Source organism: Schistocerca serialis, chromosome 2 (assembly GCF_023864345.2).
Source record: "Schistocerca serialis cubense isolate TAMUIC-IGC-003099 chromosome 2, iqSchSeri2.2, whole genome shotgun sequence".
NCBI classification, from domain to species: Eukaryota; Metazoa; Arthropoda; class Insecta; order Orthoptera; family Acrididae; genus Schistocerca; species Schistocerca serialis.
Genome location: NC_064639.1, coordinates 1,024,482,180 through 1,024,498,039, shown reverse-complemented (window position 1 = coordinate 1,024,498,039; position 15,860 = coordinate 1,024,482,180). Strand labels below are relative to the sequence as shown.

At 42.0% G+C, this 15,860-nt stretch overlaps 1 protein-coding gene across 1 annotated transcript in view; it reads left to right on the top strand.

The window, feature by feature from the left end:
• The window catches only part of LOC126458433 (sialin-like), a 477,095-nt gene that overhangs the window by 366,073 nt on the left and 95,162 nt on the right, over positions 1-15,860 (top strand). The window contains exon 7 of the mRNA XM_050095488.1: positions 7,240-7,386. Within this exon, the coding sequence (XP_049951445.1) occupies positions 7,240-7,386 (147 nt within the window). The remainder of the gene's footprint in view (positions 1-7,239; positions 7,387-15,860) is intronic.

Genomic DNA, 15,860 nt, shown 5'->3' with positions numbered 1-15,860 from the left:
TATTTATCATGCCCCTGCGTTATGTTACCTTATGTGTGGTTGAATGTAAGTGAATGGGTGTTTTACGTATCTTTTCTGGCTTATTTTGTGGCGGAAGCTAGTTTGTTGTCGTCTGCTGGGAGCAGAAGATGAGTGCCTGTCGTTTGGCAGGGTTCACAGGCTCACCAACTTAGAATTGCTTACCTCATCCGAGGTTCATCCCTGTTGTCCCTAGATTTGTGTTTTTGTCAGGTTGGTGGCAGAAACGATCCCACTGGTCGTTTCCGTCTCAGCCAGGGGTTGCTAGGAGCTTTGGGCAGAGCAGGTACTCTTCTCCAGGCTGTTGGTGTGTACGGTTCACAGCTCCTAAGTAAGGCTTCTAGTACTAATGACAAAGTAGGAGGTATTGTGAATTGCGATTTCCTATGTTAAATTCGTTGGAATATTCAAGTCGTTCAGCCTAACTGAAACCTTACGAATTTCTGCTCGGACTGTGGTACAATTGGTTAATAATAGGTCATGATCGCGTTTAAAAATGGTTGTGGAGGGAATCGGCTTTTTTCCTTTGGGACATCGTCGTGTGGAGCATCCATTATTGGACATGATTAGGAACAGCTAGTGAACTTATATCTCGTGCCAATGTGAGACTAAGTGTGTGTTTTGCGTGAGTGGTTTTATTTTTTTCTATTTTTTGTGGTTTCTTGGTGATAGTATATACTTGTGTTCGTACTGTACTACGGGTTCGGTAAACCATGTACGTTTCCGCTTCCTACTGCGTACCGATAGGTTATTCCAGTGCTAATTTAATCTGTTTTGTGCGGGATAAATTCGTTGAAACATCGGATTTTCGTGAATTAAGGCGAACTTTTGTAATGGTTTGATTCTTAACGGACCACGTGTACCTTGAATCATTGGAAGGTTTCTGCCATAGTGATTTAGTTTTCGGCTGTAGTGACAAATTCATTTTATAGTAGTTCGCTAAGAAAAGAAATGCTTCTTGTATTTGTGCTTTCCACTTAAATTCTGCTTTGATACCATAAATGTGTGACCCAATTCACCACGTGCTGAACTGCGTTCTTTGCACGTGGGCGCATGGCTTCTCATCTCATGTACTTACGCTGACCAAATCTTGCAACGGAAATAAACCTCTCTGCAAATTAGTGCATGTTTGTAAAGGTGGTCGGTTATTCCGGTGATCTTTCTCTGTTGTGTGAATGTAGATTAAATGATTGAGAGGATGTTTCCAGTTTCCCCGTCCTCACCTTTTCCATTAATAACAACAGTTAAATTGTACAATATAATTTCACTTATCGAAAATAGATTAATGTAGTTCATATTCAGGCACCAGGTAAGTGTACCCATTGGATGTACTCGCTATTTAAAACATCTTTATTAACGAATAAATATGCCGTAAAGGATACTACTGTGTGTCCTGCTACTTCATTTGTTCCCATTGAATTCCAAATTTGAATTAATTCCGGTTCAGTCATTCTTGTATGTTAGGAAGGGCTTGGGCTGGTGGCGACCCTGTAAATTTTATTGTAAAAAAATTGTCTTTTGATGGTAGCTTAACCACAGATATTTGCCAAGTGTGGATGCAATTCGGTACTTAATATGGTTCGATTCAGTCCATTATCATCGATAAGGTTGCGACGTGTAGCTTACACCTACAAATAGAAATAGCTCCCACTGTAGACCAGCGAACTAGCGGTTTACATAAGTAGCTTACACATCTATATCTGCATCTACATCTACATTCCCCAAGTTACAAAAATGGTTCAAATGGCTCTGAGCACTATGAGACTTAACATCTATGGTCATCAGTCCCCTAGAACTTAGAACTACTTAAACCTAACTAACCTAAGGACATCACACAACACCCAGTCATCACGACCCCAAGTTACCTTACGGTTTGTGGAGGGTACTTTGCGCATCACTGTGACTTCCTCCATTTTATTTTCCGATGCGTATGGTACGCGAGAACTAACGATTGTTGCTTAACCTACGTGTAAGCTTGAATCTCACTAATTATGATCACTGTCTTTTCATGGGGGGAAGCAATATTAATTTACTATTCTATGAACATATGCTCTCGAAAGTTTAACTGTAAAACACTCGCTCTGTGTTGCACACTGCCTCTCTTGTTGCTTCTAGAACCAGAGATGGATGCAAATCTCCGTGCCGATCACAAACTTACTGAGCGGAGGGCTCTTCTAGCCATCTTTTCTATATCATCTACCAGTTTTGCAAGTATGTTTCATTTGCGTTCTGTTTGCATCCATAATCTGCAAACCAACTTGAACTGCATTGTGGAGGCTAGGGGCTACTTTCCATTGTACCAGTTATTACGACGTTTTCCCGTTCTATTCACGTTTGGAAGGGGGGGGGGAGATCTGGAAAAACGTTTGCTTAAATGCCTCTGTGTGTGCTATAATTAATCTAATTTTGTCTTCAGTATCATTACAAGAGCGATACTACAGCATTGTAGTATATTCGTAAATTCGTCACATAGCGCTTGGACCTGAAACTTACAAAGTCGGCTTTCACGGCATAGTTTGTGTCTATCTTCAAGCTTTTTCCGTTTAATTTTTTTCTGTATCTCCATGACTCTCTCCCATGGTCAAAAAAACCTGTGACTATTCGTGATGTCCTTCTTTGAATATATTCAATGTACGCGGTTAGTCCTGTCTGATACAGGTCCCACAAACTTGAATAATATTCTGAAATGGGTTGCACGTGAGTTTTGTAAGCAGTCTCCTTTGTATACTGCTTGCATTTCCATAGTATTCTACCAACGAACCGAAGTCTGCTACCTGCTTTTCCAACGATTTAGCCTTTGTTATCGTTCTCATGCCCCTACAGATTGTTACACCCAGGTGTTTGTATGAGTGACACATTACAACTGTGTCTCAGTGAGATTGTAGTCATAGGGTAGTATGTTTCTTTTCGTTTTGTCAAGGGTAAAAATTTATATTTCTGAACATGTAAAGCAAAATGCCAACTTTTGCGCCACGTTGTAATCTTATCAAGATACGGCTGAATATTTTTGCAGCTCTTTTTCACGAACTACTGCATTATACATCTACATCTACATGATTACCCTGCAATTCACATTTAAGTGCTTGGCAGAGGGTTCATCGAACCACAATCATACCATCTCTCTACCATTCCACTCCCGAACAGCGCGCGGGAAAAACGAACACCTAAACCTTTCTTTTCGAGCACCTGATTTCTCTTATTTTATTTTGATGATCATTCCTACCTATGTAGGTTGGGCTCAACAAAATATTTTCGCATTCGGAAGAGAAATTTCGTAAATAGATATCTCTGCGACGTAAAACGTCTTTGCTTTAATGACTTCCATCCCAACTCACGTATCATATCTGCCACACTCTCTCCGCGCTATTACGTGATAATACAAAACGAGTGGTTATAATTAAACTGACGTTGTTTCGACTGCTGCGGTGCGGATTGCATGCATCGTAGGTTTCTTCATTAATCGTTGCGCTCGCGGAGTATGCTGAAAAATTTATAGTTCCACTTTCTGCCACCAGGTGGAAATCAGGCGCTGCGAGCAGTCAGAATGTGGTTTGGATGCGGGAGAAAACACACGATAGTGGTGGTATGCCATGTTTTTTTGGGATATGATCACAAGTTACATCATGTATTCAGCAACATGCCGCATCCGTGACGTGGCACGGTCGACTCTTTCTCACAGCATACCCGGTGTAATCAGAGCGATATGTCATCGTATGCTATCCTTCAGACCGGGAAGAGTCCGAGTATATCACTGAGACACACAATCTTTCAGATATCACCTCAGTCGGAAGCCACACAGATTTATATCGGAGAATCTGGAAGGCCACACGACTCGAAATCGCCTACAGATGAAGCAGTCGTTACCCAAAGTTTCTCAAAGCTAATCTTTCATCCGGCAAGGAACATGTGGTGTCGCTCCATTTTGCATGAAAATAATGGTGTGGATGCATTTGCATTCTTGCAATGATGGAATCACGTGTTGCGTAAGGAGGTCCCTACAACATGGAGATATCACTGTACACCTAGCAGGGCCGCGAAGTGTCATCTCCTCGAAGAAAAACTGACCGGGAATTAAGGTTCAAATGTTTCAAATGGCTCTGAGCACTATGGGACTCAACTGCTGAGGTCATTAGTCCCCTAGAACTTAGAACTAGTTAAACCTAACTAACCTAAGGACATCACAAACATCCATGCTCGAGGCAGGATTCGAACCTGCGACCGTAGCGGTCTTGCGGTTCCAGACTGTAGCGCCTTTAACCGCACGGCCACTTCGGCCGGCGGGAATTAAGGAGCCAGGGAAACCACACCAGGGAAACTACACTATACAATCACATAAGCTGAGTGCAGTAGATGTTCTTGCACAGCATGTGGCGGAGTAAAACCCAAATTCAACAGTTCTGTACGTTGACGGCACCTTACAGAGTAAAATGTGCGTCATCCGTTCAAAGAACATTTCCTGGCCACATGTCATGCACTTCCATGCGTGCCATAAAACGAAGGGAAAAGTCATAGCGCTGTACCCTATCTTGGGTCTTCATTTGCTGCGCATTATGAACCTTGTAGGGATGCCGGTGTAAAATGCGCCGCAAAATCTTTTGAACTGTGAACTCCACAACCTAAGTCATCTGTTTCTTCAGATTTCTTTACCATGTTCCTTAGCCCATTTATTGACATGAGGCCTCTTCGCAGGTGTTCCCATCTGCAGTATTCCCGCAATGCTGCGCTGCTGCTGTTGCTGCCATTCTGTTGCAACAACTTTACCAGCATTGCACCAACTTTCTTCGTAACAGCCATTGCACTTCGTAGTGAAATCTCCAACCGTCTTAAGCCTTTACACAAACACTCTCTTTACAAAAGATATCAGCACGCGTCACCAAGCGGCAAAGAGCATACTGACGTCAAAACAGGAATCATTTCGCATTCTGATAGCTTAAAGCGGCATATATTCATCTGATTGCAGAAAGTTGAACTATTATTATTTTTTCAGCATACGAGCGCACCAATGGAGTGGCTGAGAGTACAAGTGGTACCAGTGTTTGCTGATACGAACAGAATAAGTGACTGCCAAAAGTTGAACAGTTATTTATAAATTATGTGAGTTACTATCGAAATATTTGAACTTTTTTGTAATGGTCGGCTAGTCCGTGTGTATCTGTAGGTATGGTTCGAGTTTGTAGTGCTTCTGCATCATTTTTTATAATATATTAAAATATTTATACTCCTTGTATCTTAAAAGTTTTTATTGTTACACAGGTATAAGTGGAAAAACATTTTCTTTAGTGTGCTTTATTATGAAGACGTTTTTGATACAATGGAAAGGACTCTCAGGGTACAATACATGCTCATTACAGAATAAGAATATGTTCGTAATTAATACAAAATTAATATAACAATCTGAAAAAAGTAAAATGAGAATAAAGTAAAAATACCAAAACGCAAATGTATTCGCGTGGTTTCAACGTGTACGAGATGTTATTGAATGTTACTTTCTATAGCCCTACAACAGTCAGTACTTAAAATAGATTCACAAACGTTTCCTTCTGTGGTATTTCTTGAAGAATGTCTTTCCTGCGGTTATACACGTCATACTGTACAACTGTGTTGTGCATTTTACAGTCTTTCTCTTCCCCTTGTTTGACCACGTCCTTTCCTTTCTCCTCTCATTCTTCTTACATGCATCGTAACTGCTGTCTGGAAGTGAGATATTTTATTATAGAACTCATGATACGTTGGAAGGATACAGTTCTTTATTTCCTCAAGATTTTTCCAGTTCCCAAAATTATCTCGTACTCATCTTGATGCTAAGGCTCCAGAAGAGCTATTGATAGGCGAGCAATATTGGCCTCCTAAAATCCGCTTCAATAAACTCAAGATCACGTTTTAATGAATAATTTAAGTGCATTGTTAGAGAATTGTCTTCGCTGAGTCTCAGCGTACTAATATTCCTCCATTATATTTAGTTTCCTTGAGTGTCTTCAATGACTTCGTCCTTTGCAATGTCATCCATGGCTTTAATTATTTTCATTTCCACTTCGGGAGACTTAAGGCTTCCATCCTGTCTTGGGAACAAATAAATATTCCCAAGTGTTTCTATGCATTATCACATTCCATGCATGTATGGCCAGATTCAAGGAACTTGTGATCTATAATGCCAATATGCTCATTTCGCCTCAAGACGTGCAACCATTATTTCAAAACAGAGCTTATTTAAACATGCATTAAATACTGCTATAGGTAATCTTAAAACCATATACTGAGGCCGTTGCACTAGTTTAAAAATGCATACCTGAACCTTCCTTTAAGATAGCAACAATTCTCCTTTCGTCCGCCATTCCACTTGTACTAGTTGTATTCTAAATGGAGTCCAGGCACTGTATTATACCCTAAACGTAATCATTACAGAGTGCAGAACTGCCCAGGAAATCGCGTGTAGTTCTTTCACTCTGAATTTAAAAATGCATACCTGAACCTTCATTAAAGACAGCAACAATTCTCCTTTCGTCCGCCATTCCACTTTACTAGTTGTATTCTAAATGGCTTCCAGGCACCGTATTATTCCCTAAACGTAATCATCATAGAGTGCAGAACTGTCCAGGAAATCGCGTGTAGTTCTTTCACCCTGAAGAGTTCCACACTTTAGCTTACCGAACGCTCACTTAACTCATTTTCTTGTTAAATGTCTCTTGTACCACTTGTTCTCGCAGCCCCTCAATTAATGAACATACCTACGATGTTTCAGCATCCTATGATTTATACAGCCCGCGCTGCAGCTCTCGGAACATTGTCAGTTTATTTGTAACCGCCTCGTAGATTACCTCGTCATCTGTGAAAAGTGTGAGATTACTGCTAGTATTGTCTGCGAGGTGATTTCAAGCTTGGCAAATGCTCGGCTTAAGTCGTTTTCTTGTTAAATGTCACGTGCACCATTTGTTCTCTCAGCCCCTCAATTAATGAACATACCTACGTTGTTTCAGCATCCTGCGATGTATACAGCCCGCACTGCAGTACTCGGAACATCGTCAGTTTAATTGTAACCTCCTGGTGGATTACCACATCATCTGTGAAAAGTGTGAGATTACTGCTAGTATCGTGTGCGAGGTGATTTCAGTGTAATGAATGAGCGGACATGTGTTGGTTTTTATCACGTGTTCACCTTGTGAATGTTGTTTTCAGCTTGTTTTTTTTTTGAGTGGCTGCTTACAGAGCTAACTCCTTGTGCAGCCTGCGGTGCCGTGGCGGCGCATGGCGACGTCGCTGCCCATGTGGGCGCTGGCCATCTCTAACGTCGGCTCCGTCTGGGTCTTCATGACGCTGCTCACCTACGGCCCTACGTACCTCAAGCACGCGCACGGACTCGGTATCGAGCAGGTCAGCGCCTCCTGTCACTTTCCACGAATATTCCGTCTTAGTGTTGTGCTTAATACGGGGGTCATTCTAAAAATAAAGAACGCTATCATCCGGCGACCCGCGCAATTCCGCCCCCTCCCCGCACCCCCCCCCCCCACCCAAAATCCCTCCCACCTCTCCTTGTCATAGATCTTCCTAATCGTTGTCGCCTGTATGAAGCTAACAGTGAGACAGAACGGTCATTTACTGGTTATTTATGAGATTTTAAAACGTGTTACAAAAATTTATATGTATTTGGTTTGTGGAAGGTAACGGGCTTCCCGCAGTGGTTCCACCGGTTCCCGTGAGATCACCCAAGTTAAGCGCTGTCGGGCGTGGTATACACTTGGGTGGGTGACCATCCAGGCCGCCAAGCGCTGTTGCCATTTTTCGGGGTGCATTCAGCCTCGTGATGCCAATTGAGGAGCTACTCGACCGATTAATAGTGGCTTGTTTTAAGAATACCATCATAACGACCGGGAGAGCGGTGTGCTGATCCCACGCCCCTCCTATCCGCATCCTCCACGGAGGATGACACGGCGGTCAGATGGTCCCGGTAGGCCACTCGTGGCCTGACGACGGAGTTTTATTTGGTTTGTGGTGTAATACGGTTGCTGATTGCAAACAATTCCAGCGAATTGAAATTTACAGTCAGATATCGAAGTTTATGGAAATTTGACGATGAAGCTTCAGTTCGAAAATGGTGGAATGGCGAAGAATGATCAGGCCGACCTTCATTTGTGACTGACGATTTCACGTCAAGGATTGAGGAGCAAATCAACACGATAGCCGTTTCGCTATTAGTGGACTGAATTTGAGCTTTCCTGAAATTACACGATCAAATTATTATTGGTGGTTTGGGGAGAAAACGCTGTGGAAATGATAATTAACTGAAAGGCGAATTAGCGGCTGGTTCAACAACTTGGCGGCAAATGAGTGTCCAAAATGCACAGGAGAGTGCCTGGAGCGCTACGACAAATATTTAAATTTCAACAGCAATTACGTACAAAATAAAGAAAAAAACATATCAAAATATATTCTAAAACAAACTTTCAACCTGAATAAAAATGTCTGCAGAGACAAATATTCTTACTTTTAGAATGACCCTCGTAAAGTACATTTCTAAATGATGTACCTAAATTAAAGAGGAAGGAGATATTTTTAGAATATGCTGTTCTAACTGTTAGTGATTTCAGGGAAAAACTGAAGTGAAATTTCGCCTCAAGCAAGCACCTTTAGTTTATTTTTGCTTTGCCTAAACATGTCTCAACCCTTTCTATGCCATTTTCAGTGAATTATTGTTTATTATTATCTACAGAACGACGTTGTGTAACCACTAAAAGATTTTCTAACATGTATACACAGAGAACTAGTTTCTCTCCGGTGACGACGGATTAACGGTACATCACGTGAAAGGAAGTTCCCTCGCGTCACATGCATAACGCACTGCCCGACAAGTGAAGCACCCAGAAGGGAGGGATGAAACGAAATGAAACTTCACGGGTTGAGGGAGTGTGTAATACCAGAAATTAAAAAATTGAGTTAAATTTACAAAGAACTTGATAGTACGTGCTCATTTATCAGTGTGAAGTTCCACTCGCTCTGGATACACGCACTGAAAGCTGTCATAAGCCTATTGTAACCTCTGCTGAGGCTGCTTGGTCTAGGATACTGGTACTGGAAGGCAGTTGACGTCCGAGTTGATCCTAGACATCTTCCATTAGGATCAGATCTGCGGATCTTGCTGATGGATGGAGTGTCTTAACATCGGAGACAGCTAAGAGACATATGCCGTGAATGGAGGACCTATTGAAAAATGGCACCACGACAGTGTCACATGACAGATAACACTTGAGAACACAAGTAACCTCTATCCAAGTCACCACCACCCCCGTCGACGATTGTCATCTGGGGTGGTGCGCAACCATTATTCATTGGTGAACATATTGGTGAAAACACCATAAGCAGCCAATGCTTCAGGGTCAAGGCTACACTCCAAAGTCAGCCATTTGTGGTGCAGTGTTCACAGCAGCCTACACATTTGTTTTCGAGTAGCAGGTGCAGGTGTGAAGAGGTTACGATGCGCTTGCTGCACAACACGGTGGTCTTCCCTTTGGTGGATAGACGTGATCAGCCAGAAACTGACGAGAAATATGCCTGTCCTCACGTTCCCATGCAGTCCATCATCGGACCACTGTCACACCCAACTACTCAATAAATCTGGATACTGCACAATTCATTCAGCTGGCCAAATGGAGACCCACAATGAGGTCCCTTTCAAACTCTATCAGGTGTTGAAAACGCTGTCTTACATGAATTCGCATGTTCTCCGTGTCCTTCACAGTGATCACTCAACATCTGAGGCTCTTCAGGCCCCTTATATACTATACCAGGCCTGTTAACAAAATTAAACGTGAGTGATCTCTGGTAGCCATTGTTCCTGCCACAGTCCACTGAAACTCTGATCATTTACATGCCCGCCAATAGTGTGAAAGTATAAGAAGTTACATTAACATCTGACGATGTCTTCTGGGTGCTTCACGTATTTTTCACGCAGTGTACATAATAAATAGATGCGAGCCGGCCGAAGTGGCCTTGCGGTTCTAGGCGCTACAGTCTGGAGCCGAGCAACCGCTACGGTCTCAGGTTCGAATCCTGCCTCGGGCATGGGTGTGTGTGATGTCCTTAGGTTAGTTAGGTTTAATTAGTTCTAAGTTCTAGGCGACTGATGACCTCAGAAGTTAAGTCGCATAGTGCTCAGAGCCATTTGAACCATTTTGAATAGATGCGAGTATATGTGACAAATTGTGTGGTTAAAGACAATTAGATATGTGGTTTGATGTACTGTTAATCTGTGACTTGAGGTTGGTTGCTTGATCGATACTGATCTTGATGTCTCTTCATAAATACAAATACTTTGAATCTGATACAATTAAATTTTCCTTGAGACATTTGAGCCTCCTCTTTATCTACGATAAAGAAACGAATCAACATTTTTACCATCGACCGGACTTGAATCCAGCTGCTTACTAGGCAGGTGTGCTAGCCATTTCACCCCAGAGTTGTATGTACTACCCTAGTCAAGTGCCCTCCCCGATAGAAATAAGCTGAAGATGTGAAGTTTGTGTTAGGGAGGGCACTGGACTAGCGCAGTCCACACAACTCAGTTAGCTACAGTGCTATGGTTGTGTAATGGTTAGCACACTTGCCTCGCAAGCAACGACACCTGGGTGCCAGTCCCAGCTATAACACAAATTTTATTCTATTTCTTCATGTTCCATCATTATAGTAGATACAAATACATTCAGACAGCTCTTGGTGACTCCATGATGTGTTCTCTTAGCAGGGAAGCACAAAGAAAATTGTTTGTAATTCTGTGTGAAAATTGTAATAAAATTATACCATATTGTGGAAAGTGTAGACATGGGTGGGTGATTATTAGGCGTTAAATTTCACATGTATAACAAGACATTACACGGATGAGCTACAAAATATTACCTGTTCCTCTTGTGTTGAAAATCAGACCTACAATACAATTTAGACAATGATGACAGTTCCATTGTTACTCGCACAACGTTATCAACTGTTTCATGCCAGTAGTTTTCTATGCACGACACATTCTACAGCTTATTCTCTGCAAACAACAGTACCTGTTTAATTTTTCGATTGTTCGTCTACTTCGTACTGAAAGTCATTATATCTTACTACAGCTTCTTCTCTGCAAACAACAGTACCTGTTTCATTTTTTGGTTGTTCGTCTACCTCGTACTGAAAGTCATTATATCTTACTGCGTTTCTGGAGTGTTATTTACTGTTTATAATGCTATAGTCCTATTTCAAGTTATTTCAGACTTCTCAAAATACTTTTTTTGTTACTTCAGTGTCGCAATTTTCAATCGTGGGACACACATACTGGTTTTACAATGAGGTGAGAAAAAGTCACTTGGTATCGATATGCATATATACAGATGGCGGTTTTAGCGCGTACACAAGGTACAAAAACGCAATACGTTGCCGCAGCTGTCATTTATACCCAGGAGATTCATATGAAAAGGTTTCCGAGGTGATTACGGGCAAATGACTTGAATTAACAAACTTTTAATGCGGAATGCTAGTTGGTGTTCGACGCATGGGACATTCCGTTTCGGAAATCTTTGAGGGATTCCGAGCTCCACAGTGTCAAGAGTGTACTGAGAATACAAAATTTCAGGCATTACCTTTTACCACTGACGATGTGTGGCCAATGGCCTTCACGTAATGATCGAGAGCAACGGCGTTTGCGTAGGGTTGACAGTCCTAACAGGCAAGCAACACTGCGCAAAATAACCGCAAAAATCAATTTGGGACGCACGGCGAACCTATCCGTTAGGACAGTGCGGCGAAATCTGACGTTAATTGGCTGTGGCAGCAGACGACCGATGCGAGAGCCTGAATGAACAGATACCACCCATATGAAGGGCTTGTTTCAATAGTGGTACAAGTCCATTTTTGTTCATTGTGAGATACAGAAGTTAAATGAGCGCTCAAAAATATGCAGTTGAGATACCAGAAATATTCAAGCATATGGCTTCTTGCTAGAGATGAACCTTTCTTTCTGTTTGTTTGGATCGTTAATAGCAGAAGCATTATAGGCAGAAACGTGGAGATAATGTACTTGTACCACTATTGAAATAAGCCTTTCATATACTTAAGGTGAAGACGGCCAATGATCCCTTCAGTGCAGACGCACATGGAGCTCGAACTCTTAATGGTAATCGGCGAAATACCGCGAGTGCTGATGATAAAGGGCAAGGGTCACTACATCAGTAATGTGTGGCAATTTGGAACTGATAGGAGGCGAGCTAGGGTAGTCCGTGCAATTGCAATGGCCACTGTGTACAGATGGCATAAAGGTCAGTGCGTACGCCTAGTAAGCAGCAGACCCAGGTTCTAATCCCGGTCCAGCGCGAATTTTCAACTTTCCTCGTTGATTTAAATCAATGACCACTGGCAGCTAATGCCTAACTTCTTTATGTCTTAAACAGAAAAGTGTTTTATTTACATTATTTAACTACACTTTCCAGATACTCTACAAAGCTGCCACTCTGATTTAAATGTTTGTTATAGTGTGGTACCATTTTCCAATAACATCGTCACAGAAGGCAGCGGCCTGCGATTTCTTCCCATTCAGTATGTTGGAACGCATTTCGTTGTCTGTACCGATATGCTGCTCTCATAGCCAACGGTTCATGTGAACGAAGAGAGTATTTTATCCTTCGCTATTTATTGTTCCACTGATTATTCGCACAAAAAGAGTCAGCCCAGCAATCTATCGTCCCAATCTTTAAAAATGCATGGGAATCACGGAAGAGAGGATGAGAATTCTCAATGTCTGTTGTACGTCGCATAATCAACAGGTGTTGCAAATTTGCGCTGAACGACAACACAACATCATGCAAAAAGAATTAAAGGATTTAGTTGATGATGAAAAGCCAAAAAATTGCAACGTGCGATAAACGATTTGTACTGGATTCATTGTTCTGTACGTAAAGAAGCACAGTATGCTAAATTACCAGGCATGGCTCACATGATAATATTGGTGACGTTGTCGTTGTTGTCTTCACCCCGAAGACTGATTTGATTAAGCTCTCCATTCTACTCTATCCTCTGCAAGCCTCTTCATCTCTGAGTAAGTACTGCACACTACATCCTTCAGAATCTGCTTACTGTATTTATCTCTTGGTCTCTCTCTGCAATTTGTACCCTCCACACTTCCCTCCAGTACTAAATTGGTAATCCCTTGATGTGTCCTATTAAATAATCCCTTCTTCTAGTCAGGTTGTGCCACAAATTTCTTTGCTGTTCAGTATCTCTTCATTAGTTACATGATCTACCCATCTAATCTTCAACATTCTTCTGTAACACCACATTTTCAAAAACTTCTATTCTCTTCTTGTTTAAACTGTATATCGTCCATATTTAACTTCTATACATGGCTAAAATCCATACAAACACTTTCAGAAAAGATTTGCTGTATATGTATTCTACTTCAACAAATTTCTTTTCTTCAGAAACGCTTTTGTTTCCATTGACAGTCTACATTTTATATGTCATCAGTTATTTTGCTGCCCAAATAGAAAAATCATCTACTACTTTAAGTGTCTCGTTTCCTAATCTAACTGCCTGAGCATCACTGACATTCGATTACATTCCATTATCCTCATTCTGCTTTTGTTGACGTGAATTTTATGTCTTCCTTTCAAGACACTGTCCATTCCGTCCAACTGCTCTTCTTGGTTCTTTGCTGTCTCTGACAGAATACGATATCACCAGCAGACCTCAAAGTTTTTATTTCTTCTCCATGAACTTTAATTCCTACTCCAAATTTTTTACTTGCTCAACGTACAGATTGAATAACATAGGGGATAGGCTACAACCCTGTCTCTCTCCTTCTCCATTGCTGCTCTCCTTTCTTGCCCCTCTACTCCTACAACTACCGCCTAATTTCTGTACCTGTTATAAATAGCCTTTCGCTCCCTGTGTGTTACCCCTACTCCCCCCAGAATTTCAAAGACGGTATTCCAGTCAACATTGTCAAAAATTTCTCTAAGTCTACAAATAATATAAACATAGGTTTGCCTTTCCTTAACGTATCTTCAAAGAAAAGTCGTAGTGTCAGTATTTCGTCGCCTGTTCCTTGATATAAATAGTAAATTTTCTGCAGTTCCACGCATCATTTCATCGTTTCTGGTGGAGCTGAATGAAGAGTATGGAGAGTTATAAATTACTCCAAAGACCATTGGATATGAAACTTCCTGGCAGATTAAAACTGTGTGCCCGACGGAGACTCGGACTCGGGAACTTTGCCTTTCGCGGGCAAGTGCTCTACCATCTGAGCTACCCAAGCACGACTCAGGCTCCCTCCTCACAGCCTTACTTCTGCCAGTACCTCGTCTCCAGGACACAGTTTTAATCTGCCACGAAGTTTCATATCAGCGCACACTCCACTGCAGAGTGAATATCTCATTCTGGAAACCAGTGGTTATGTTAAGGGGGATGCGTCGAACGATTTTTCGATTTAAGACTCACTGTTGTTGAGATTCCGAAGGAAAAAGGAAAGCAGGAACGAAAATTAGCCATAATGGATCGCACACTGCCCACATTGAAACGCTGCAAGATGAAAAACAACTTATTTGTAATTTGGTGGAGATTCAATCAAAAATGAAATAGCATTGTGGAAGGGGCATCTTCTGACAAAAATCCGCCCGTATCCCTAGCTTACTAGATTAAGGCAAAACACGAATTTTGGATAATTGACTGTGGTGTTGAAAGAATTGCAGGAATAGCATTCTAAACGCTTTGAGGAGACTGTCTGTCTTAAATCTGTTTTTAAGCTGTTTTCGAGACTGTTTGCCAGTTGGAAGCAACTGTTTATATGTGCAGACGTAACCATTGATGTGCGGTGGAGTTCCTGTTTAAAAGACAAATTGTTTTAAGGTAAAACATTCCAGGAGTTCTATGTTGTTTCCACCACGAACAGGATGCAAACGTGACACAATCTTGCGATCAAGAAATCTCGGTGAAAGGCATTTCTCTATTCTGAAACTAAATGAGCCACAATTACGTGGCAACCGAAGTGTCAAAAATCTTCAATATTGGCTGTGTCTGTCCGTATGCCGACACTTTGCGCCCGATATAAATTTTATTATATCTTCAGCGCTCTAGAAAGAATTAAAAATAGTGAAAAGTTTTTTTGTTTGTGATGTATGTTATGAAATATGAAACACAACCACATGCAAGATATTCAGTGTTCCGTGTACGACTGCATTACCATCTAAATGTGGAACGTTCGCAGTTCCCCCCTCCTCTCTTTCTGCCCAGTAAAAAATGGTTCAAATGGCTCTGAGCACTGTGGGACTTAACTTCTGAGGTCATCAGTCCCCTAGAACTTAGAACTACTTAAACGTAACTAACCTAAGGGCATCACAAACATCCATGCCCGAGGCAGAATTCGAACCTGCGACCGTAGCGGTCGCTCGGTTCCAGACTGTAGCGCCTAGAACCTCTCAGCCACTCTGGCCGGCTCTGCCCAGTAAGACAGCATAGAGTGATAGTGGGGGAATGTGCACCCAGGTGATAGAACTCACCATGCGAGCGAAGGCACTAAATACTTGCAGAATTTTTGGCCGTCCGTAGTTTAAGTGAGCAGTTTTTGTGGGAATAGATATAAAATAAAATGTCGTGTGACTTAGGCCTCCCGTCGGGTAGACCGTTCGCCTGGTGCAAGTATTTCGACTTGACGCCACTTCGCCGACTTGCGCGTCGATGGGGGTGAAATGATGATGACTGGGACAACACAACACCCAGTTCCTGAGCGGAGAAAATCTCCGACCCGCCCGGGAATCTAACCCGGATCTTTAGGATTGACAGTCTGTCGTGCGGACCACTCAGCTACCGGGGGCGGACATGGGAGCACG